This window comes from Diadema antillarum, unplaced genomic scaffold (assembly GCF_040938485.1).
Source record: "Diadema antillarum isolate AM-2024a unplaced genomic scaffold, OU_Dant_1.0 scf00000105, whole genome shotgun sequence".
In the NCBI taxonomy this organism is placed as follows: Eukaryota; Metazoa; Echinodermata; class Echinoidea; order Diadematoida; family Diadematidae; genus Diadema; species Diadema antillarum.
The window spans coordinates 421,118-448,854 of record NW_027270994.1 but is presented as its reverse complement, the minus strand read 5'-3'; the positions used below and the strand labels follow the sequence as shown (position 1 = coordinate 448,854).

Here is a 27,737-nt window from a genome sequence, read left to right as displayed (position 1 = left end):
ATGTATGTCATCATTCACACAAGGCAGTGAAATGTGGAGACTTTACTGCGCAACACCAGAATAGAAATATCTCCTTTTGTTAGTATGTTTTGTTTTGTTTTTAATTATTATCTTATGCAAAAATATAGCAGTACATCTAGCATGATACATCCAGACCCGAGAGCTCTTCCAAGTATGTGTCTCTGGTAACGAACGTGTGTGGTTTTGCTCTTCATAACTGCCCCAGGGTTGATAATGCACATTTATGAAAGCTGCCATGCCAAACCATGGATGCATTCATGATGTAAAATATGCATATGGTGTGTGCATGCATGTGGGTACAGTATATTTTCTCTTTCAAAAATTGCCACTGTCAAAGATGTGATCTGCTGCCAGAATGAGTTGAATGTATGTTGTTCCATGCTGCTAATTGGTGTATTAGACAGGAGCCTACTGGCACATCCCAACAGGTACCACTTGAATGATACATGTAATCCCAACAACATTCAACCCAAAGAATATAGGCCTATACAAGGTACCTCCTAAAAATTGTTCTAAAGATAATTGTATTTGATAGAATGGACGAGGGTAATTTTCTATAGATGTCGGTGCAGACAGGAGGTGACTATCAACACACACAAACACACACACCCATTCCCGGAAGGGGGGGGGGGGTGGGCTTTGTCTATGTATGGCATTGTGCAGAAGTATTCAAAGCTGTCGGGTCTTCCTGATTCTGCAAGAGCCTTTCTTGGGGGGGGGGGGGGGGGAGTATTTCTTCCTACTTGTAGTGTGACAACAGAGTATGAGAACCCACTTACTTTTAGAATTATGTTTGCATATTGACATGCCTATCACACACACAAGTGTCTCCCTTATTGCTGGGGTTTTTTTTTAACCTCCCCAATTTTGATATGTGAATGTTGGCAGCCCTGGGTATGTGTGTCTATGACTAACTCTTTAATAGGACATACATGGTAAGCAGCCTGAAGCTACCCCTGGTTGTCCTAGGACCATTTACTATTTAAAATTGTTGTCTAGTGTTGGGTGGAAAGTACCCCTATGGTCCCTAAATGAGAATTTCATGTTGATGTATCAATTGCGTTCTTCAATCATCATCTTGAAAATTCCTCTTCATGCGTGATCATCATTTGCTGTCATGATCTTCCATCACTGCTGCATGCACATCAAGGCTGAGAAGATTTTAACTTCCCATGACATAGCAACTTTATTTCATACATTACTGCATGCTTGATCTTTTTTGTCAGTAAAACAGAACAGACGCACACTTATCATTACTGATATCATTTTCTTTATTCATGTTCCGTGATTGCACAGTGATATTTCAAATTTCTGAGTGCATTAGAAAAAAAAAATGAAATGTACATATTTACATAGGAGTTACGTTTAGCTTCCACACAGACTGAAGTTGTTTGTAGTGCAATATAGAATATGACTTGCATCAAGTAAATATAAACAATATTGTGTTTATAATAAACAACATGGCTGAAGGTAGTTACCAAAGGAAATAAAGATGTCATTCATACATACATTGGTGTGAAACATGTGACAAACATACAACCATGAATGAAATACATTGTATACTGCCCACAAGTGAAGAGCAACAGGTAATCTTGCATATGTGCCTATCAAATTTGTCAATTCACATTATGTAGTTGATGGAATTCATATCTAATGCTTTCATCTTGTCCTGAAAAGAATATTACAAACCTCAGTTATACACTTCCTTTTCCTTCCATAAATGCTCTCTTCCAAGAATCTTACAGGCCTTCTTTCTTTCTCCAAGCTCTAGGTTAAAAAGGATTCCAGCTACTGCAGCTACAGGGGAAATTCTGCCTGTTGGTTTATATTATAGTCGGTTTGCTATTACCCATTGTAACTGCAGTGATCATGTGTGAGCTGCAATCATTGAAAACTTCCTTCATGAAACAAAGCCCAACACAGATTTATGAATTATCTTTCTGCCTGTGCAGTGCCTGAGGCTTGTTGTGGATTTCTGTGGATACAAGTACAGTATTTGAGTGATAACTGTTATTTTACTTGCCAGTCTCGTATATTACACACCAATTTTGATTTGTTCTTGCCAGCATCTACTGCATATGATGTGGAGTCAGTGCATCATATTAACTTTATGTATTTAGGCCAAAAAAAGAGTGAAAATCCTATGGCCCGAATTCACGAAGGTGGTACAAATGAAACCATGGTTTAAACCATGGACAAAAACCATGGAGCGCCAAGTGTCGCGTGGAATATTTCGTTACGAAATTGGTCATTTCGTCGACAAAATGACTGTTTCATTAACAAAAGCATCATTTCGTGGACGAAATGTTCAGTTATACAAAATGTCATTTCGTTACAAAATAATCATTTCATCGACGAAATGACTGAATTCGTAACGAAATATTCCACGCGACACTTGGCGCTCCATGGTTTTTGTCCATGGTTTAAACCGTGGTTTCATTTGTACCACCTTCGTGAATTCGGGCCTTTGTGTTTGCAATACTTATTATGTACATTATATATTTCTCTCCTTTTTTGTGTGTATTCCCAGATTCGAAAAAAAAAGGGGAAAAAATATTGTGCAACCTGAATGATGTGCTGCATGAAAGTTTGTCTAATTCACTGTTCTATACACTTTTTCTATTAAGCTTCATGTAATTCTATTTAGAATAGAAGAGTGTGAGAAGTATTATGCAATATGAAACATTCCATGCCCTTTGTATTTTTTTTATTTAATTACTGCTCTCATGATGAACCGATGCATATCTTATCAGAGTATACACTGCCACATGTCAAGTCCTCTAATATTCTATCTTTCGTTTTGATTTGATGAAGATACTTCAGCCTCAGAGAGCAACCAGATACTGACAGCATGTAAAATAAACTAATCCTTTTCCAACACAGCACCTGTGCATACATTTATCTCACACCAGGGGGGTGTTTCATCAACGTTTGTCAGCGCTGACAAGTTGTCATCGCTGACAATCACCATAGTAACAGTCAGTGACCAGAGCATCTCATCTAATCAAAACCAAGGATTTTGCTGAAATTGTCAGCGCTGACAAACATTGATGAAACACCCCTCAGGGATGTAACAATATAATAACATATGCATAATAAAATGTATTTGATTTGTTCTGGTACACATTCCAGCATTGAGAAGTAGGAAAGAAAAAGTAATTAGAACTGAGAACCCACAAGATTTCTTTCCACCAGTGAAACCATTTTTTTTTTTAATCAAACTTTGTCATCAAAGAGGAATTGAATGACATAATATTACCAACATAATAACAATGATGCCATATACGGGCTGGAAAAGAAAGAGAGTGAAATATTGTTTGGTGAAAGTTTGTAGTACCAGCCAGTTCCACTGAAAGGATCCACTCAATTTGCAAAACAAATGTCTTTGGACCAGGATACGGGACTACTTAAGACTTTATATACCCACATCGAGCCAAAAGTAGCAAAATTAGACATGTAATTTTCTGAAATGTCAGCAGTGGTTCAAGCCTTTAATCCAGAAGGTGTCAAACGACAACTTTCTGTTAATGCACATGAATGGTGTGTACAGTGTTATGAGAAATGGATGTGTATTACATTTTGCAACCTCTGAATGCAAATAAAAGACACAGAAGTGTGTTGTCAGGAGGTGCCGTGTGTACATGTTTACTTGCGTATTATTATCATTATTATTATCATGATTATTATTATTGTTATTATTATTATTATTATTATTATTATTATTATTATTATTATTATTATTATTATTATTATTATTATTATTATTATTATTATTATTGAGGATGCATACACCATATGACTGTCGTGATTCTTTGACCAAGGATTTACTCACCTACACTACAATCCTGATCAATGATATTCCGCTTAAAAATCATGAAAATGCATACTTTTGGGGGGAGATGACTTTTACATTACTTATTTGAAAGACTGTAGTCGACTTGTCTTCACGGCAAACTACCAAAGGCAGCCACCTGCTTATAGTGGCCACCAGAACTTACAAATACTTTATATTGTTATAATGACATGTGTAGTGGTCACCAGTCTTGATACTGCCAGTGGCCAGTTGACTTGTAGCCCGTAACTGATACAGAACTGAATATTTTCCCCATCAGTACATAACACAAATTATCACAGGAAAAAAACAAAACAAGCAAACAAAACAAATGAACAATTGAATTATTTTCAAGAAATGATCTTTGGTCATTCAAAGATGAAGAGTTGCTTGCAATATCCGTTCATTAACTTCCATACTTTACATATCTTTAACATCTCACATGTATGCCATGGACTGCACATGCTTTACAACTGATACTGATGGTAACACAGTTTAAATAATTAAACATTCAGAATAGTGTCCAGCTGTTCAGAGTGACCACCTGACTCTAGTGGTGATTGCTGCAAACTCTCTTGACTGTTAATATAATCACTCACACATGCCAATACTGTTATGCCTGTATTGCCCTTTCAATTGGCTATTAATCACACCTCCCCAAATGCCATTTGTACTGACCTTTAATACAGTAGGTGGTGAATCAGCCATTTTTCCACTTATCTTACCCTTTTGTGTTGACAGTTTTTTCATTAAACAAAGGTTGTGCAGTAGAGCAGGAATGGCAGCCACATCTTTGTGGGCCATAATAAGGACAGCAGTAAGATGCAACACTTGAGGCAACATCACAATTCCACAACAGCAAAAAGGTGTGGACTTCCAAACGTGGTTCCCATCTACCAGCATCTATCTTTTTTAGCAGTACAGAGACTTTGCCTTGAGTTGGAAGAACAGCACCATACACTGTACATGATTCACAGTGCATACAAAACACAACAAAGTACTTTAAGAACCGTTCTGTATGCATCTCTTGTCAAGCAGCTCCCATGTAACAGTCTTCTCACTTCCTCCAGTACTGCAAGCAAGAACAATGAAAACACATTTTAAAAAAAGAATCAATGACAGTAATGAATTACAGAGACTCCAACTCTCCCGTTTTCGACGGTAGATCTCCCGCTGAAAACCCATTTTTGCAAAATCTCCCGTTCTCCCTCTTATGATTTAATTTCTCCCGCCCTGGCTCTGTGTCTCCCGTTGGAAAGGATTTCTTATCGCTGTCGTATGTTGAAAAATAAGCCTTATATAGATAGCACCAGAGAGCATCTAGAGCCCTGGGAATTTTGCGCTTCGCACGCATCAACTTGGAATCTCCTGTTTACTAGGGGTTTCAGGCGGGAGAATCTCCAGATCAGAAGGTGCTTTGGGTTGGAGTCTCTGGAATTATGATATCTGAAAACAAATGACATTTGCTAGAGTACCAGATGCAGTTCAACAATAGACAATGAATCATAGAGATCACTGACTGGAACTCATTATTTTGTGACGTACATATACAATTGTACTCTTACAAAAGTTGCCATTCTCAGAAAAGGACCAAAATACCTGAACAAATCCAGAGACTCCAACTCTCCCGTTTTCGACAGGAGATCTCCCACCGAAAACCCATTTTTGCAAAATATCCCGTTCTCCCGTTTGAGATTTAATTTCTCCCGCCCTGGCTCTGTGTCTCCTGTTGGAAAGGATTTCTTACTTATTGGTACTGTATGTTGAAAAAATAAGCCTTAGCTAGCACCAGAGAGCATCTAGAACCCTAGGAACTTCGCGCTTCGCACACATCAACTTGGAGTCTCCCGTTTGCTAGGGGTTTCAGGTGGGAGAATCTCCAGATCAAAAGGTGCTTTGGGTTGGAGTCTTTGCAAATCATCAGGATAAATATGGGCAGACTATGATGAAATTTTTTTGTTGATGCACAGATGACTTGCCAAATGAACACAATGTTGATACAGATGTATAAAAGGTACCTGTGTATCAATGTGGGCATGCCTCTGTCCTTTATGCTAAAGGATATCAGAACTGGTCAAGATATGAAACAACCAGGATATAAATATACCAACAATTACTTCATTACAAGATGACTGTGATTTTTGATTTTTTTTTTTTTTTTTTGGGGGGGGGGGGGAATGTTATGGCATTCCTGGCAAGAGTGGACATGGGAAAAAACAAAACAAAACAAAACAAAACAAAACAAAACAAAACAAAAAAATCAACAAAAAATACCTGTGCAAATTTGTGGATTTGTTCCACCACTGCAGCAAAGACTGCTCCCACACTCTCATCAATCAGGGTCTGCATGTAGTGCACTGCCTCTTCATCAGTCAGGTCCAGACGGAATTTGTCTTGCAACTGATGCAAAAAATAAAAAAAGATTAAAAAATAAGACGGAATAAATTGTTTGAAGATTTTCGGTTGAATTTTTTCCAAATCTTGGAATTTCATCAAATGTACAATTGCATATACTTACCCCCAATATGGGTACGTAACAGTGAAAATAAAAAAATAATCAAAATACCACTGCTGTTTCCTGACGTGTTTTCATATTGCACTTTATCATGTTTGATTCATCATTACTGACATGGAAGGCCACCACACTCACAGAGAACTTGTTTTTGCAATTACGTTTCTAGGCACATTTGTTAACAAGTGTATGAGTTACTTAAGTCTCCCTTGCAAACTGCTATAAATTACGAACAACATTCCATACAGCAGCTGTGTCGCAGGTACAATGGCCTGTCTGTTAATCACAAGATACACCTAGAAACAGGACTGAAAGAAGCTGGTAAAGAGGATGGCCCACTAGTGTGGCCAATCGACTTAGAAATATCACGTATACAAATACCGGTTCCATGACATTTGCTCCTGCGGCAATTGCTCCCATGAAACATTTGCACGCTAAGCCAAACAGGAATTCTACCCACAAACATAACCCTGACCGTAATCGTAATCCTCACATCAAACTAAACCTAAAACCCTATCACAACCCTAACCCTAACCCTACGTCGATGGAGAAAATAAGACTGGAGCAATTGTTGCATTAGCAAATGTCGCATCACCAGAATTACCAGAAATACCAGAAATACCACACAGGGCATGAATATGCACCAAACTAATCAGTGTTTTTAGTCGTAGCCTTGATAAAAAAAAACACAGGCATGCATACTCGGGCAGGATACGTCACCTGTCTGGTGATCAGGAGATCGTAGGTTCGAATCCTGCCCAAGTTTGTAATGCATGCCCAAGATTTTTTTTATCATGGCTACAACTACAATACTGATTAATTGGGTGCATAATTATGCCGATGTACATTAATTTGTCAATCAGTTGCAATAGAATACAACTCAATGCAAAAATTAATTGATTTCAACCATACAAGACAGTCGTGGAAACTGGGCCCTTTTATTATGAAGAAGTACCAGACTATATCTTTCCATTTCACATTCAAAGAATCAACTGCAAGTCATGACTACATGTACTTGCTTGTCGACATTAACATGCGCTTTTTATAAGACAAAACGTTTTTACTCCATGCAAAAATTTGCGCTCAGTGGGTCAAAAGACAGGTGCACCAACAAGTCAGATTTGGGTATATGCCACATGGCACTTACCTTCTTGACGGTCTTGTCAGGTTCCAGAGCTATGTCAGGTACACTGGCATCCACCATGAGAGAGAACAAGTTCAGGATCAGGTTGGAATGTCTGGAATGTGACAAGAATGTACAATTAGAGCATTTCACTGAAGAAGAAAAAAATATACATGTGCATCATCTAACTTTTTCATAGAATGCTCTCATTTATCAAGAATGGCTACAATAGATCTGTTATCAACCACAGGAAACTACAAATAATTCTGTTGCAAAGCTCTCCATTGTCGTTGTGCAGTGTCGGTGGCCGGTGAGGACGATCACGGTTTATTGCATATTAGTACAATTTATTTTCATTTTACATTTACCTAGATGATATTCCAAGACAGTCTCTTTTCTTTTCTCTTTTTCTTATTTGGGCATACTACGAATTACAGCAGTGCAAAAGAATCAATGTCAAGAAAAGAAAAAAAGTACAGCATTCAACTTTACTGGTATCTGGCAGCCCTACATGCAGGTGAACGAATGACCAACAAACAGCTATCTGAAACTGATAGAACTGATTGCGACAAGGTCAAAGATTGTCAGGGTTAACCCCCACCCCCACCCTCTATATAATCATACATTATTGCATGTCAAAAATGACCAAGAATATGGTCAACAAGTTGTAATACAGTGCACTCCCATTACAACGAACACGGTTATAACGAAATTTCGTTATAACGAAGTAAATCTTCTGGTCCCAAAATTATCACCATTAAAGTCTATGGTACAATATTCGCTTATAGCGAACATGGTTATAGCGAAATTTCCTTTATAACGAAGTCTTTTCCGAGCGCCACAGACAAAGAAAAACAAAAGAAAGGTGCTCCGTTATAACGAAATGCGAATTGCTTTCGAAAATACGTAGTGGAACAGTGACTCGAGAAGAAGAAGAAGATAGGTGAACGCTTCACAGCACAGTGTGTTCGCTCCTTGTGTCACGCACAGTTTCTGAGGGGAACTTGCGTTTATTATTGTAATACAGTTATCCCATCACATTTCACATAGCTTTCCAGCGTATGATGAGTATTCAGCAAACATAATATGATATATATACGTGGTTCCTTGTTTTCGTTATGTATTGTATTTGTTCGGTTATAACGAAATTTCGTTATAACGAAAGAAAACAGCTGGTCCCGAGCATTTCGTTATAACGGGAGTGCACTGTATACTATAAGTTTTTAGTTGACAATAAAAAGCTCCATGGAATTACAACAAACAATGATAAAGAAAAAGAAAAACAACAACCCTACCTTCGCAGATGGAGGAATGATGTGTAGCAGATCTTGCGGAAGTCTTGATACTGCTCCCCGGCGGCTCCGCCCATCCCCTCCACCATCTCCTTGCTCAGCTTCATGGGGGGCGGTAGGGGCTTGGGGTCGCGCCCCAGGATGTAGCCAAAGTCCACGTGGAAGAGCTTGCCGCACTTGGTGAGCAGCAGGTTGTCCAGATGGCGGTCACCGACCCCAAGGAGGTAGGTGATGACACAGTATCCAGCACAGCTCTTGACGTACGTATCCATGACGTCTGGACTGATGCCGTAGGGGGCAGTCTCACTCGGGGCGTGCTTCCGGAAGAAATTCTGTTGAAAAATTGTGAAAAATTTTCACACAAATAGGCATGTGGCATCATATCTATTATCAGTATAATGTGGTAATGAAGCAATGGAAGATAATTTGGGTGTAGATACCTTGAGAAACAGAGTCAATACGGCGAATAAATTAATGATAATGAAGAGTAAATAAATCATATTGTTTAAAACATATATTTCAAGTTGTCATGAACTACAATGGGAGGGTGGGGGGGGGGGGGGGGGGGGGGGGGGAGGGGGAAGCACCAAAGACATTTGTGCAAACTATGATCCCCCCCCCCCCCCCCCCCCCATTGATGATTCCCATCAATTTTGGACAAAATGCAGCCCCTGTTTTTAGGAAGAAGATGAAAAGTAACGTAATGCTGAAAATTAACTAATCTGGGCTATTTGGGCCCAGCTCCATGGGCACCTCTGGGAAACACCACCACTTTCTGTACAAACTATAATACCCTCACCTTTTTGATAATTCTTTGGTCAAATTCCAGCAACTTGTTTTTAAGAAGATGAAAATATCAAAGGTTAAGAAAATTAGATAACTTTGCTTATTCGGGCCCCATCCTATGGGCACCCCGATTGGGCACCACCATCATTTGTGCAAGCTTTGATCCCCTCTCTCCACTGATGATTCTTGCCACTTTTGCTCAAAATCCAGCAGTTGTCAAAAAGATGAAAATGTGAAAAAGTGTATGACGGGCGATGGACGGTACACAACAGACGCCAGAGGGTGAACTGTCACAATAGCTTGTTTAAGGGATTTGGCTCAGGTGATTTAAAAAAAAAAAAAGTTTCTAACTCACTTGAATGTTTCCCTCCTGAGAGAGAACATCTGCCACAGCCGTAGAGTCAATGAATTGTGCAAAGCCATTCTTGCTGCTTGTGGCAAGGACCCTGTATGGGGTTAACTTCAGGTCCAAGTTCTCTTGTCTCAGGAGCTGTAAGTTTAAAATGAAACTAGATATATCGCTACGGCTACTGATATGCCTCCGCCATAATGCATGGTTCTCCTAATAGGTCTATAGTACAATGTCTTGACAATGTGTGATGACAGTTTCACACAATTGGCAAAATATTAAAATGACAGGTTTGACACAAATGTGCTGAAAGTTCACTTTCCTAGAACTAGGTTCAGTTGGATGAATGATTAAAATGTCAGAGTGCAGGTATTTGGGGAACTGATGATTTTTACTTGACTTTTGACCCTTTTATAAGTTTATGCATTGAGTAATTTTCAAGGTACTGAGAAAAAGTATAATTTCAGTATCAAATGGGAAAATAGCATTATCTAAACCTGGCCTTTGACCTTTGACCTCACAGTTCCAAAGAGAATCACTGTTAGGTTGAACATGCATAAATATGTAAGTTTCATGATGATACCTTGAGTTACTTTCGAGATATGGAGGAAAAAGTGCAATTTAGCACTTTCACTTGACCTTTTACCTTTTGACCTTTGACCTTTTGGCAAGAAACTTCCCCCAAAATATATATTGGGTAATACATGCCATACATCAAGTTTAAAAAAAAACAACCTTCAGGCATATTGCATTTTAAGGAAAGTAGTCATATTTTGAGGAGTTGACCTTGACCTTTGACCCCCCCCCTGACCTTTGACCCATGACCCCCAACTTCCCTAGATAATCACTGCCCATCGGTACAAGCATATATACTAAGTTCCATGAAGATACCTTGAACCATTTGTGAGATATGGAGAAAAACATGAAATTTCAATTTTTTTTTCTTCACAAAATAACCTATGACCTTTGACCTTTGACCCTGTGACCCTAAAATCCACACAAAGTATTATCCCCCAAGGATATACCCTCATACCAAGTTTGATGTAAAACCACCACACGGTTCTTGAGATATCGACAAAAACAAAACGGGACGGACGGACGGACGGACGACCCGAAAACATAATGCCTCCGGCCACTTCGTTGCGGAGGCATAAAAAAAAAGGAAATATTCTCAACATTAGGTCTGTAATCCATCTCCACTCCCTTTACTTTTCCCGCAACATCCGACAAATAAAATCCAAACTCGTACATTGACAACTCCATCAGTTGGATTTCATAATGCAAAATTTCTGATGCAAAGAAAACAAAAATTGAATCACCATTGTGTGAAATAAAAGTTTGATAAAATGCATAAACAATTCTAGTTGACCTCTGGAAGCAAGGAATACAATCTCACCACACATAAAATGGTGCATGCTGATTATCAGGAATTTGCCGTGGTGTCTTTAACCATGCTGTTATTACTAGTACCTTAGTATTATTTAAACAACTTGATGTTATGATAACATGACATAGCTAATTTTAAGATTCTATAGCGTACAATAAGCTGAATCAATCCACTTTTGTTTCTTAAATGGTCCTTCTCCACTGCTACATGTAGATGGACATATATGACACCAAAGGTCGATGCAATGATAATGAAAAAACATTCCATTCATACTTCGTCTCTTCATTTTTACAGTTATCACCATCATCACCATCATCATCACTGCAACAAACCACCCTATCCTCAAGATCCACACCTTAGCTTAAAGCTTTTGTTTTTTTTTTCCTCAAGACAATAGTACAATTAATCCTTATACATTATTTACTGTCAGCTTTGCACAATCACCATTAACAAAATGAACATCATTGTCATCATCATCATTCTTCTATTCTTCACTACCATCATTCTTCTGATTTTCACAATCATTGTATTTTTTTTTTTAATCCATTTTGTTTTTCTCTGCGGGAATCAGACTGACAAACCCCAAAACTAATCCAAAATTCACCCTTTTTCAACTTTTAATGGGGAATGTGGTGGGGGACTAATAAACAGCCCCCCTCTCCCTTTACCATACCTGGTCCATGAGAGTGATGATTTGCAGGATGAGTTGGTCTTGGCGCAGGTCGTCGCCATTCTTACAGATGGCGACGTACTCTTCGTTATTCGTAGTCTTGAAGGTCAGCTTGATGGGCATGAGGGAGCTCTTGAACATGGACGCCTTCTCCGGGATCACCCCCACCACCTTGACCTCTGGGTGCAGGGGCAGGGGCAAGGGGTCAAAGTTGGTGAAGTTGACCGACAGGTTGTCGTGGTCGCTGAGGAGAGCCTGCAGCCTCTCGATCTGGAGAGAGTGGAGTGGAGGGCAAAGTGGAGAGAGCAAAGTCATCACAGCCGTGAAATGGCAAAGCGACATATCTACTGGGTGTTACAAAAAACATTTCCCACTTTTGATCCTTAATAGGTCAAAAACTCAGATACAAATTGTAACTCTATATATCAGATAACACTGAGATTGGTATGAGCAATAGCAGAATAGTGTACAATTTTGTGGGAGGTAATTTAAAAACGAAAGTGCATTTGATAAAATTAGAATGTGCACATAAATGTAGAATCTGTTGCCGCATTAGTTAATTTAAATGGCGAAAAACGATTTGGGAATGACAACATTTTGATGCATGAGCATTTTATGATGAAAATTAATGCGTCTGATATGAAATCTAACAACAAAATAATGAAATGGCCAGGAAAACCATAAAAGTAACGTGACAGACACTTTGAAATTTGGCACTACATTATGTCTACTACATGCAAGTTGTGTCACCTTTAATGTTCCAGACAACTGTTAGCAAAATGTAGGAGAATTCTGTTTGAGGCTCCCCAACCCCCCCCCCCCCCCCCCCCCCCCCGGAAAAAAAAAAAAAGAATCATAAGAGGATGCTGTAGTATCTATACCAAGAAAGTGAGATTCTTACCTTTTTCTTCCGGTTGCCATTTTCCTTGGCCACCTGCCTCATGACATTCAGGATGTGGTTGGTCAGGGTATGCTGTCTGACCAGGAGTGACCGGTAGTGGACACATTCACGTCCTCCCTATTTTCAGACGGTAGAAAGCAACTTGATATCAACAGCACAAATGGGCACAACAAGCATCTGACAAACTAACTAGAAATATGCCATGCCATAGGCAACAGCCAAGTGATATCGGCAAAGGTAAAGAGAGATAAGTTTAGATCATGGTTAGATAGGTACAAAAAAATGACATACACACACACGACTACGAAAGCGAGTAACATCCGCTCAAAAAGAACTAATGGAATGATGTCAGACACTGGAATGTACTAAGGTACTATGCAAACTGAACAGAAATCAGTTCCTGATTATTTGGTCACTCTCACAATATTCCAGTAACAAGATCAGACTGGCAAACATTCACACCTTTAGCTAATTCAGCTGGATTCTCTTAATCTATTAAGGAATTCCCAATTTATCAGGCAACCACACCAGAAAGAGGCATTGACACCATACCAAAGTCAGTACAGTCTTGCCTTTCTGTTTACTCATATAATTGTATCATTAAAACATTCTATATACATGTTATGATATACAATAACAAGGAGGTCTATAGAGGGGGAAATAGAAGATACTCTAAAGCCATATTTTAAACTTATGAGCCTGTTTCCATGCATAAATAAGTTTGGGCCTCTTTTACAGTCTAAATATCACAGCACTGTACACACTCTGCACTTCTCAAATAGTGCACAGTTTTTGCAACCACTCAACTTGGTTCCCACTGCTCATAGTAACACCAGACTGGTTAAAGATGAGAGTGAGAAATGAGTTGTGTGGTCTTTCTTTGCTGTGGGATGGTAACTCTTCATATAAATCTTTACAAGCACCTATACAAACATCATAATAAAGACAAGAACTGACAGGTTGGGACACTTCAATAATTCAAACCTTTTCTGTCAAATTTGAAATGATATCCTCCTGGTCCTCGAATAGAAATTGAGGCATTACAGAGGCACTTGCATGCAACTAGACAGGGAACTTACCTTGCTCAGAGCCTGGCTGAAACATTTCAGCACCGACTTGTACATGTCGATGATGCGGTTTTCCTTGGAAACCGTATCCTGCTCATCACTCTCAACCAGGAGGTACCAGTACAGGTAGTTGGCTAAGGTGTAGTTACAACACGCCCTCTCGATCAGGAATGTGGCAAGATTGCACTGTATGGTAATGCAGAGGGCAAGAGTAAAATAAAAGTCACATATATGCAAAACATGGGGAAAAATACACCATTTCACTGAGAATTGTAAAGTAGGTTACATTATTTCCTTAACTGAAATAAAGGGATCGTATAGTTTTGGTCGAGACCTAATGTCAGGTTTATAACATTTTTTGGTGATATCATGAGAAAACTCTTATGAAATATGTAAGAGAAAGTAATTTCAAGAAGGATTCAATGTTTATTTGATGAAAATTGGTCTTGAAATGGCTAAGATATCCAAAAAGGCGATCCTAATAAAATTGACAGGCCACAACTTTTATTAGAATCTCTTTGTTTTACCTTGTTTTCAGATATCTCAGTCATTTCAAAACCGATTTTTATCAAATAAACTTTTGATTCCCCATAGAATTGTATGCTCTTTAATATTTCACAGAGTGGATTCTAAATATCTCGCAAAACGTTACAAGCTGAATCCTCACCTCAACCAGTACTGTACAGTCCTTTTAACATGTATGACAGAAAACTGTAAAAACCAGAGACATTTATGGCATGAACTTTGGCAAACAGGAGCTGACAGCCTTTTTTGCAGCATGAAACATTCACAAATTGCAGACCTTGAAAAATTACACGCATAGTAGCATGTACTGGAATGTGCAGACAAAAACTTTTGCGTGCATTTCTCTTTCGCAAATTGTGCCTTCTCGCAAAACTTGCGAAAGTTTCATGCACAAGAAAATATCTGGTTTCACAGTGAATGATAATTGTTACCCATGCAAATTACTAATAGTGAAGGAAGAGGAAGGAGAAGGGGGAAGTGGGGGGGGGGGGGGGGGGGGGGGGTACAAGGGGGAGAGGAGGGGAAGGGAGAAAAGGAAGAGGAAGAGAAGGAAGAGGATACATACCTCCTCAGCTTCTGCCTGGTCCTGGCCATCATCTTGAGGTGCCACTGGAGGAGTGGGGGACTCTGGTGTCTCCGCTAGAGGATGGGGAATTGTGTTGTGACTGGAAGCTCTACCAAGAACACATGAACATATTTAGGAGTATAAAAAACTTTGTACATCTCTTTGCATATCATAACTTACACCCACACAAGATATGATCTTTCTCCCTTCTTGTTTTCCAGGAAACTATGTACAAGATCTCTTTTTCACAAATAGCCTGTCAAAAAAAAATAAATAAATAAATTCTGCTTCTGCATGCCAAATTCTTCCGATATATTATATGGTAAAAACTCTATCTTATACAGGATTCCAAACTGTCACAACATGGAATGTTACACTTTTAGAGAAACTCATAAACATTTTTATTTGAGGTTTATCTCAGAACCAGCTCAACGTGCGTGAGTTAAAACTATTATAGATAATCTAGGATACACACAACTGAAATCCTCAGAACTGCTTGCCACTGGGCATATAGTGATCCTCACACAGTCACTGACATTGAACCTGACAAACCTGCACTACTGTAATGGTGATTTGGCTGAAAATATGAAATCTGACATTTTTTGAAAAAAAATCTCATATTCAGGAATGTATTCCAATCTGAAATTTTTCAGTCTTTACCAAGGTAAATCGAATACCCCCACTGTGTCCAAATGCATCTATTCCTATATACTAAACTGCGTCTAAACTGAAAAACTGACTTTCTCATAATAGTGTATGTGCACAGGTCTGCTTTTCACTGTTTCTGTCATAGGTCTATGGAAAAAAAGTGGGACCTATAATATACCACTGGAAACCTTTAAAAGAGTCTTCACAATATGAAGAGACTGAAAACAGAATGTCAGCGTTCCACAACTCCACACAAGAATTTCATCAATTTCAATGATTACGCAGTATCCACTGCCTGCCATAAGGATTAGAGCCAGCACTGGCTGTCGGGCGGTAGCTCCATGGTCTAGTGGATAAGACGCCTGTCCATTAATCAGGAGGTCATAGGTTCGAAATCCTGCTTGAGTATGTATGCCAATGATTTCTTTTGTCACGGCTACTACTAAAACACTGATCAATTCAGCGCTTATCTACGTCAATGTAGGGCAATTTGTCAATCAGTTGTGACAAAAACAACTTCATGCAAGAATTTCATGAATTTGAACTTTATCACACTTTCAAGATGATGAGCTGCTTTCATCTTTGTTAAATGTCAAGATCTGGTCTCTCGATTTAGATTAGATTAGATTAGAATTTACATGGTTTTACATGACGGCAAAGGAAGCATTGAGAGCGTTACAACAAGCAACCACAGGGCTGAAAGCTTCCAGTCCCCTTCGAAGGACTAGACAATGAAGATAATGTGCCTTGTCATGGGGATAACCACAGCGGCCGGAGACTCGAACCATGACATCATGATTAATGATCGTGGGTCTTATTGACTGAGCTGCAATAACTCCTCATAAAACTATACATAGATGTAGTCTCTTGATGGAAAAGACAGGCAGTGACAGTGACTGCAGATTAGATTAAGAGATTAAAAGATTAAAGGATTATGACTACCTTTCTCTCACTACATGGTAGTCTGGTGCCATATGGACGTCGCTGCGTGGTCGGGCAGCCGTGGCCTCCAATGTAGCTTTGATCTCATCATAGTCCTCGTACCGCAGAGCTTGCACGAGTTGTAGTAGGTACAACATCAACTCCTACATTCAATGATTTTTTTTTTAAGTTATAAGCACAAATAACAGCCATATAGCAACTTGTCACAACAAAACTTAGCTGGAAGCCTTATGCATATTTCCATGGCGAGGTTACAAGTACTTTTTTATTTCATTAATAAATCAATGTAAATTTTGGTATATAAGTTCTATACATTGAGAGTTGAGTTTTATACATCTTGCCATTCATTTCACGATTTCACAAAGTGTGTCATGCACGCATTTAGTATGGGTTTTTCCAACTCACTGACCAAAAACTCTGTCTCTCTATTTCAAGTCCATAAATGTAGCCTTTAAAATCAATGGGTTGAATACTCTGTTTATCATTAAAACATTTACTGATTGGCATTCTTCATTGAAAAAGTATATAAATACAACTGTACAGTACAGCATGGGTGTACTATTTCTGGGTCTGGACAAATGAAGTACGAAACACACAGCTTTACCATGCATTAAAAAAAAAGAATAAATAAACAAACATGTAAACATTTCCAGACAGCAGACAAGACACCTTGCACACAAGACACAACAAAGAGTGATCACAGTAGCTCAATTGAACTCTTGATTCTGATGAGCTGAAAGAACAGACAAATCAGCTTGGACTTTTTAAATTTGATATTAGGAGCTGTCACACTAGGATCACGACTGAGTTTACAAAGTGACATGTGACCTCAGCCCTCAGTAACTGCAGTAACCTTTAATGTGTAGGTACAATTGTTGTACAACCTGGCCATAGCCCTGCCCCCCCCCCCCCCCCCATGCATACACCCATTTTAAGAGTGGAAATTGGATAGGACTTTGACCCACTTATCACAGGCTTTTGGAAGGGAAGGCTGCTAGCATACACACAAGCAGCGTGATGTATGCGCAGCGCATGTGGCTATTATGTCCTGCAAAACGAAGGCCAGCATGGCATACTTTCCAGCAACACATGTACAGTAAAGCACATTTGGAAGAACTGGGACAAACACCAAGAAGCCGCACTACCCCTATTTTCAAATTTTCAGGGGTTTAAACTAACCCTATTCAGGACCCTATTTCAAGATTGTTCAGGAAAGATTTTAAAACTCTATATTTTGAGAAAAAATACTAAAAGACCCCCTATTTCTACTATTTGTAAGGACTTTTTTCCCTTAAATTGAGCCCCTACGAGATACCCCTACGAGATACCTACGAGATACCCCTTTTCCTGAAAAATAAGGAATGTACATGTAGTAAAGATGACCATCTGAGTGGGGAGCATGGGGCCTGAGCCACTCACCTCATCATTGGCCTGCCTGAGTCTGGACACGGCATACCTCCGGACAGCCCTGTGCCTGAACTGTGGGGAGAGGAGCTCAAGGGCATCTACTACATCGATGGGGCTCCACTGCCCCAACAGCTCCAGCGCCTGCTTCTCCTCATGGGACACGTCCCACTTGACGCAGCGCAGGAACTTGGTCAGGGCGGGGCCCTGGCTGGTCAGGTAGAACCGGAGTCGCCAAACCAGGTCCTGCTCCTCGTACGTCAGGGGCTTGGTGGGTCCGTAGCCCACAATGTTCTGCAGAAAGAGCACAGAAATAGGTTTGGAATATGAAATATAACAACAAAAGACTTATTTCAGGCCTATCTGTAGATAATGAACCCAAAAGGCAAATTTGTATTCAGTAGGGACAAATAAATATTTATTCAAACAAATCAGACGAAAATTTAGCTCAGTACAATTACAATCAATAAAGTTTTGGCTACTCGTTGGATATCCATATGCATTTTGTCCAAAGCACTTTACCACCAACATCATCGTAGCTTCTACATTATCGCACCTCTTGTCATCATCATCACCCTCATCATACCAAGGTAATTTATCATCATCTTAATCTCTGTAATCATTACCATCATCATTACCCAACCATCATCTTTATAATCATAACAATCAATCATTGCAACTCCAAATCTTAATCTTCATCATCATCATCATCATCATCAACAACATCACAATTATCATTATCACCGACATCATCGACATCAGGATGAGTGTAGCGACTTCTTTGACTCACATTGAGTTGGTCCCTGGTTGAGGCATTGGGTTTGAGATCTCTGTCTGAAAGGCCACTACGCTCACTTCTTGCCAGGGTGTGGTGCTTGCTCTCCACCAGATTCTCCTATAAGAGGATCAGAAAAAAAAATCTGAAGTCTCAAAATTTGAAGTCTCAAAAATTGCTCTCATAAAGCATGCTTCTATTCATTCTTTGTTCACTTTGTAACTCTGATTGGTGAAGGAAATGTTCGGAACACAAAGGAGCTCCTTCAAGAGATATAAATTGATGCAAGTGATTGTCCACTCTATGACAACTGTATCACATTTGAAAGGACATTTAGAATTTGTCAGTTCAATGATCATGTCAACTCCATGGAAATCCGACAGAAATGTATCTAAAAACAAATGAGTCTATTCAATCCTAATTCCCATCCCTGTATTAGGAGGGAATATATCATGAAAGTGCTTGATTGTTTTACAGTAACTTTCATGTGAACATAATTTTATCTTTTATATTATCATTACATTTTTTTAGCATGAATGAGGTGATTTGAAAGAAACCATTTGGGTGATTTGAAAGAGACCATTTGGGTAATGTGACAAGTCTGATGTGGAAAACTCCTGTAAAACTGACAATGTTGAATTATGTCACTGTCAAAAGCAGGATTAGACAGTTTGGAAGTTATGTAATGTAAATTTTACAAAGTGTTCATGAGCTACCTGATTTTCAAACAGGTGCAATCCAATACACACTGTTAGCGTATGCTTCTCAAGTAGTATGTTCACTCATGAGTTGACTCTTTTATTTATTTCTGAATAATCTGCTTTCTGGACTCCTTCAAATACATAACAGTCTTCAATATTCCTTCACGTTGATCAAAGGTCAAACTTGACAATCAATAAAGGTAACTGAGTATTTGTGCTTCCAATCAGTGAAATGTTTTCTCTACAAAATTGAGACAAGCCACTCTACATACTTCACTAACAAATCACAGTCAAGAAGCACTTTTAGAACGTACTAACATTGATCATGTTGGATATCGACTGTGAACACCTTTGACATCTTCATTGTACTTGATAAGCATGTACACATGTCCAGTATAATTGAAGGGCAAAAATCTCACCATGAGCATTTCAGGATCAGGAACAGACACAATCTCTGCGTAATTTCTGGTGCATATTGTCTCCTCTGCATCCTGGAGAGGCAAAAATGTACAGAGTTGTACTTTTACCATTTAACACATTCAATTCCAATCTCAAGGTGTCAATTAGCATGCTAGACCTACAGGAAAAACATGCAGTCACTTGTAGTATACAGTAAAACCAGACATTTTTGTATACATAAAACTTCCATGAATTTCACAAGAAGCCAAGATTTGCGAAAGTAAATGCGTGCAAAAGTTTTTGTCTACACAATGCACTGAATGCCAGTGGTAATTCACAAAAGTTTCATGCTGCGAATATTTCTGGTTTTACAGTATCTATAAAGTAGGAAAAAAAAAAACACCGATCATAATTAAACGTAAAGGCACACTGACCATAAAGGAAAATAGTAGTGATATTGATGATGATGATAATATTGCTGACGAAGAGGATAGCAGTAACAGAAGTTATAACAGTAGTATGGTAGCGATGATTATAACATTCCTAGTATTGAAAGATGACATTAATCTAGATTATATAACAATAATCATCATCATGTCCTTATGGACAAACATACTGATACACAATTTTTAAGTCTTTTTTTTTCAAGACTTCTCAGAAGAAAAACAAAAATCTTCAGTCTTGCAACATATTATGACAGCATACACTTTGGCAATAATGTAATCAGACACAAAATTTGACTACATGTGTAAACTCACTTTCTCATAGTAAACAGCTGCACATTCAATATCATTGTAATGAATCCTAGGGAATTCCACCATCAGGTACATGAAGTTTGAGTCTCGTTTCTCTTTCTACAACGGAAAAAGATACACACAAGGTTACTCTTTCATATTGCACAAAATGCTGGCATGTTACCCTCACACACGATAATATACTTCCAGCTACACGATTTTCTGTAATTTTAGATTTCATACATTCATCAGCTTGCAGTGTTTCTGTACATAACAAACGACATGTTAAATGAAAGTAAGAAAGTATCAATCAGAGGGGTGAAGATTTGAGGTATGGGTTTTCCTCAATATGTCTGCCTTCTGTACAAATAAAATTTATAAGATTGCAACTGCTGATCTACATTTTTAACACACAAAAAAGGAGCAAGCGGAAATCGAACCAGTTTTGACTGGAATCTATTTCTTCATTCAATTTCATTTGTACGGAGGGCAGACAAATATTGAACAAAATCCATACATCAAAAGACATGTTACATGTAATACTTTTTTCAAACATCTGTTGTATGATCATATATTTACATTGAAAGTCATTAATCATAATTACCTGCATTGGACATGATCTTTATAACCAGAAAGTATCTGCGTAAATGTTGTAATTATGCTCTGAAAATGAGCATAGGATCAATAAAATATGTGTTCCTATATAGATTTCAGAGATAATAAACATGAAAATCTTATGCTGCTCATCATGTCAGGCATTTCTCAGATGCCTTCACATCAGGATTTGAAATGCTGTAGTGATAGAGAGGGAGTTCCATCCTGACAATGACATTTATCACACCATCTCTTCTGAGACAAGAAGTGAAGGAGCCAAGCTTGATGTCATACCAGGCTGTTTCTACAATGAAATGCCATGTATTTTAATATCATAATGCTTCCACAGTCCAACCAATCGAGTCAATATCTGTATAAATCTCATTTTACTAACTTATTGATTTGATTGATTAATATTGATTGATTGATACCATTCATGTGTCTAAGAAGGCTGTATGTGACCCAAGTCAAAATAATTTACCTCATTGATCATCTCGATTTCTCTGAATGTGAGCCGGTCAAGCCAGTCCACCTTCAGCATATGACCCTTACGGTGCTTCTTGGTCAGCTTGGCCAGTCGTGCCATGGTGTCATTGTGGTCAGCCAGCTTGCCTGGTGTCTTGGATTGAGTGGCTCCATCCCCTTCCACGCCAGGCCACACCTTCAGGTCCTGCATGCCATTTCGGAAAGTTCTGTGATATGTCAAAAAGGAGAAAAAAAAATTATATTATACATGAAAAGCTTACTTTCAATGTTTTGTTTGCAAACAAGTGCCGGAATGCACAAAAGGCATGTCACAAAGGACACTTGATCATCAAAGGCGCAGCAAAAGCTTGAGACAAACCAATGCCCATTCTCACTTTTCACACTTTAAAAAGTTTTTTTTTTAATATAACATCATTCATCTAACTAGCATCCAAGCTACCCAAGCATAAGATGAAATGAAACTAAAGTATCACATATTGAAATTGTATGATATACAAATTGAATTACAGTGAGAATCTTCCCACCCCTCCCAAATACATAATCTATTTACAATTTCTGTATCTATCGCTCTACTTTTCTTTCAATCTATATGATAGTCTATCCATCCATCTATCTGTCAGTTTATTCATTAAGAATTCAATCTGTTTCCATCTCTTTACACGTTTATAAATAACAAGTTTACTCTCTCTATACTTGTCTGGTATGGAAGGGGAAGGGATAATGAAAAGGGATTAAGCAGTAGCAAAAAAAAAACAAAAACCAAACAAACAAACAAACATACGAAGGGAAGGAAACAACAGCTACATACCCATGCTTTCCAAAAAGAGAAACAGTCGTTCCACCCACTGGCCTCGCATCGTTGGAACCATACACATCCCAGATAGTAAATGTTGACTACAGCACAGAGAAAAACATTTGCAATTGTCAAAAAAGAGCCTGTAAAGGTCACTGACAAAGACTGTCTGATTTTGATAATGACTATATTTTCAAGACTCTTGCATGCTTCCAAGAGATTTATAACACTTCATTTCTGAAAACTACCAGAGCAAGCCAACCATCAGATAAGCATGATTTTGAGAAATTAATCTTTGTAAGTTCAGAAACTTCTTGGTGTGATGGACATTACGCTTTAAAGCTAATAAGTCAACACAAACATAGTAAAATACAATGTGCTGTAAAGCTAATAAGTCAACACAAACATAGTAAAATACAATGTGCTTCATATACTAAACAAAAAGCTTTGAATTTCAATAAATTCTTGGATTCTTCAAACTTTGGATAGGAAGTAGTAGCTATTTGAAGAATGACGATTTTCCATATTGTTCTATCATGCGCCATCAAAAGAGACTACATGTAAGCTTACCTGGGCATTTCTTGGAAGATCACTGAATTTTAATGGAAGAGTGACCCATTCATTCCAACTGAAAGGCAAATGAAATTATGTATCCTGTTGTATATATGCAACTGATAGACAGAAATTTCCATATGTAATGTACATTTAACATTTCCAATTCAGACTGATGAAAGTACGGGGTTAACAGTCTGCAAAACCTGGCTCTTGCTATTGTTTGCTAATTCTATATGTTTGAAAGATAACTTCACTTCTCAATCCATTTACACCTAATTCATAACTGGAATTGTATTAGAGAAGTTGTGTTGTGCAAAGGCATGGTGGGCACTTGCCCAATACATACATAGAACAGTGGCACAAACACCCATTTGGACGAGTGAACAAATATTTTTTGTCGTGCCCTTATTTAAACGTTTGCCCACAATATTCTATGAACAAATACTAAAAACAAAATGATCAGCTACTAAGTAGCTCTGTTTCTCTGGACTTATGTCTACATTGCATTAATGCTGATTTTCTGAACAAATTTTGATTATGGTATTCCTATTATGCACATAAAATAAGGAAGGATCATAAAACTAAGAATTTGCTATCTGTAGTGGCATTCACTCTAAAACATCTGTTCAGGAAGAAAACGAAAGACACTACTGCAAATCCAAAGAGGTTATAGAAAAAAAAAATCTGTATAGATATAAAAGTATTTCAATATGAGAGAATACTTTGAACTATATTGATAGTAAACACCCTTGCTGAATTGTTTTGATTGTACAAGATAATTCTTAAAATTAATCTAACACTCAAATAACCAGACAAGTAGACGACAGGAATTTACAGATTTATCAAAGTTCTGTCAAGACAATTAAAAGACAACTGACAACTTCTGCTTGAAACGTACAAAATGTATGCATATGGATGATACTTACTTCCATCTTGTAGTGAAGGCTTTGTACGCTGTCCTCCTTGGTAGGGTCAAGGGCTTACCATCTGCAAAGACCTGGCAGGTCACATAAAGGTCAGCGCACTTTTCCTCATACAGCCCGGAGAACCTCAGCTGTGGGTCTGCTAACAGCTCTCTGTAACTCGGGCGCTCTCTCTTGCCCTCGAGAGTTCCACTGCAGAGAAAGAGAGGGAGAGTATGAAAAGAGATTATTTTTAATTCCAAGGCCATCCCTTGCTAAGAGATACCAGCCAATCCCAGCCAGCGAGTGAAGCAAGCTGCTCATCTGAAACTGCAGGTAGCTGTGCGCATGTGCAGTAGTTTGATTTGTACTGTGCTGTGTTCTGGAAGACAGCCGACAGACCTGTGCAAAAAAAAAAAAAAATGGATCTTTTTTACTTTCGGATAAAATCTGTAAGGCAAACATCAAATAGGACTTAGTAAATTGGGCCTAGATACTCCAGCAGTAGAGCTAATTTAGTGAGGCTGAAATGCCCTATTGAGGGCATTTTTAGCTGAAAATTGATTGCTTCGTGCTGATCAATAATTTTGCAAAGCAACGTGATACGAGCAGATCTGTCTCTGAACGGAGGGCTGACCATAGATGTCCCAAAGTCAGATAGGTATAGAAGCCCACCATGAAGAGACAGATACCATCGGTCTAGGCCGTAAAGTGCATGATTGCCCAGAACTCTCTGATAATTTGCTCAATGAACGATTGCCTGTAGAAAGTCTACCACTGTACCACCGTGCCCAGATTTAATGAAAAGTTTTCTATCCACGTTCTTGCAGTGATTTGGGGATAGTGAATGTCTGAATGCATATTATTTAGATAAAAATTGGATGTGAATTTATGTTAATTATGTTGGGAATAATAAATAAACAGTTAATAGGTCTAGTCTAATTTTAGTAGGGTCCTAGCCTAGGCCCTAAATGTGAGTTTGTGTAACACTACAGGTAACTAGGAATTTTGTTTGAGTTTGAAATCCCACAACCCACTCCCCCCCCCCCCCTTAATTACTACATTGGAAAAAAAAAATCACGCCGAGATTGCACCCGGATTTAGAGAGATCTGGATAAAGAGAGGCCGGATGGATAGGAGCGGTCGGACTGTATCCATTTAAATTTTTACCTGTAAATGTAATCATTCTTAATCGTGAAGAAGAAGAAACACCATTTAAAAGTGTACAAACGTGCATTTGAACATATGGGACTAAAGAAAGATCAGACTACCACTGGAACTCTAGTTCATCATGGACAAAATTTGTGTAACGTTTTACTCACATTTTAATCTGAACGTTGGCACTGAGGTCACAGCTGTACACATAGTGAAATCTATCCTCACTTTCCGCCATCTGACTTCAGTGAAATACACGACTTCTAGACGTCCCAGAAAAGTCCTTCTTCTGTCACTGTTAGTGTTACGACTAGACCCCTATCCGATATATATCTAGCAATCCTTTCAATTGCTCCTTTCGAGCTCCGCGATCGTGCTACATATCCAGTGCTCTACCACCGGACTACGCACGCCAGCTCCGCTAGTTTGTTACAAGCAAGTTGACCACTGTCCGTCAGCTTGTTTGTTTGTTTGTTTGTTTGTTTTTAGTCATGGTCAAGACATTGACCTGGGACAACTTTGGTGGGCAGGGTCGTGGCATCCACGTAATTATGTCCTCATGAGTTGAAACTGTGTCCGAATTGTCAAAATCTAACTCACCTGATATCTGCGGGAATGACAATTCAATGATTTTTGTTTCGTCATGTTCATGTTAATAGTATACCTCTGTTGACATCATGTTTGTGGGTATGCTTCTCCTCCTCCTCCTCCTCCTCTTCTTCTTCTTCTTCCTTCTCCCCCTCCTCCTGCTCCTCCTTCTCTTCTTCCCCCTCCTCCTCCTGCTCCTCCTCTTCCGTCTTCTTCAAATCCTTCTTCTTTTCTTCTTAACTTCTTCTGATCCCCTCTTTTTCATCGAATGTAGGCCTGATGTTGCTTCTTCTCAACTTCTTCTTCTACTACTACTTGCTCTTATTCTTCTCTTTTTCTTTTCTTTAATTTTTCTTGTTTTGTTCTTCTCCTTTGTCTTGTCCTTCTGATCGCGTTTTTTTAGTGACTCTTAAGGCCTACGGATCCTGCTTAGAATCTTCTTTATCTCCTTCGTTCTCTTCCTATAGTCCTGCATAATATCCCTTTTCTGTTCCTTGTAATATTAGGCCCTACTAATATTCTTCTCCTTTCAAATTCTCTTGAACCTCGTCATTTACTATTCAACTATCGGTACTGTTTCTCCCTTTCTCATTGATCCTCCTCTTCTCATCTTCTGCCGTTTCATTTATTGTTTCAGGTAATTAAGGTAAACATGATTTTTTAATAGGCCTATTTCATTTTTTTTCTCTGCATTTTGAAAGTGCAGGAATGGGTGGAGATCACTGATAAATAATGACTGAGAAAATTAAATTTCACATTCATTAGTGATGCATCTGAATAACTTTAAAATAAAGATATGATAATTCGATAGTATTGATGAAATAATAACAAGAACAACAGTTATGGTAATGAGGATAAGTAATCAACATCAATATGTTCATCATTATTATCACCGTCATCATCCTAAAAATGTTAAGTGGTTAGTTTGATTTATAAAATGTTTGTTCACCATGACTGTCTTGTTTCACTTCATGCATTTCCCATGTTTTGAAAGCAACACCGTTTAATTCCACGTACGACAAAATGTTAACCAGAATATATTATAAAGGAGATCCATCAAAACTGCAACATAGAAAAAACACCAAGACTGAAACAATTTCACAAACTTGCGCAAAGCAACAATTGGGGAAAGCACTGGGAAACGTCTTTAAAAGCTTATACAAATTATGCAATAAAAGGTCAGGGAGAAGAAGAGGGGCAGGAATATAGTGTAAGTATGAATAAAAATAATAATAGGCTCCTCCCTGTTTCCCCTTCAAAGTGATATTAGTTTTGAACTGATACACCTGTAAATATCACGATTTCTACAGTAAAAGAAAGTTTGAGCAAAATCAAACAAATTAATATTGAATGTCAGTTAGACTTTCAACAAGTCTTGTGGATTTTAAATTAGGAATCCTGGTTTCTCAGTGATGCAAACTGTGTAGAGAAGACAACAAAAATATGATATATGTTTATAGATGAAGTCCTCGCTCACATAGACGGTGTATGTGTAGATACATTACCTTATTGAAGTACGGTGTTGTGAGTTCAGAGATTATTTAGAATGCCATTTGAGAAATGACATAATTCCTAAAAAAGAAATAAGGGCATTGTTTGTCATTTCTTTGAGACATCTGAAATAAAAGTCATATACCTGTATCTTATACTGTATTTTGTTTTGCTCAAATTATCCGATATGTGGCATTTTCATGGCAGTCAGGACTAAAAAACAAACATATTTTGAAAATGCACATCAGCAATGACGTACACATTTTAGATAAAGGGACAATAGAGAAAAGAACAATGGAACTATAAAAAAGCCTGTGATAAGTTGTTATCCTAACAGACATTCTATAGGGACATGGATTTTGTTTTTGTTTGTTTGTTTGCTTGTTTGTTTGTTTTAATTTCCACAGGGTTTCGTCTCTTTTTCGCGAGACGCTGTGATACTTGTCAGTGACTGTACGTACTTTGATCACCAGATGGCGCACAACTGAAAACGGGATCAGCTGGCAAGCCACTGCATTTTGTCCATCCATCTCGTTCATT

At 38.4% G+C, this 27,737-nt stretch overlaps 1 protein-coding gene across 1 annotated transcript; it reads right to left on the bottom strand.

Moving 5' to 3' along the window:
• Positions 1 to 4,832: 4,832 nt before the first annotated feature.
• Positions 4,833 to 25,380, bottom strand: LOC139719143 (phosphatidylinositol 3-kinase catalytic subunit type 3-like). The gene is made up of 19 exons (XM_071630575.1): positions 25,286 to 25,380; positions 23,988 to 24,176; positions 23,077 to 23,134; positions 22,522 to 22,607; positions 21,709 to 21,919; positions 20,658 to 20,753; positions 19,920 to 19,991; positions 18,815 to 18,919; positions 18,040 to 18,318; positions 16,621 to 16,763; positions 15,031 to 15,139; positions 13,953 to 14,126; positions 12,874 to 12,990; positions 11,976 to 12,242; positions 9,922 to 10,056; positions 8,784 to 9,112; positions 7,513 to 7,603; positions 6,128 to 6,253; positions 4,833 to 4,925 (listed from the first exon to the last, which is right to left on the bottom strand). The coding sequence occupies exons 1-19, from the start codon at positions 25,354 to 25,356 to the stop codon at positions 4,911 to 4,913; spliced, it is 2,673 nt and encodes an 890-aa protein (XP_071486676.1). The 5' UTR covers positions 25,357 to 25,380; the 3' UTR covers positions 4,833 to 4,910.
• Positions 25,381 to 27,737: the final 2,357 nt, after the last annotated feature.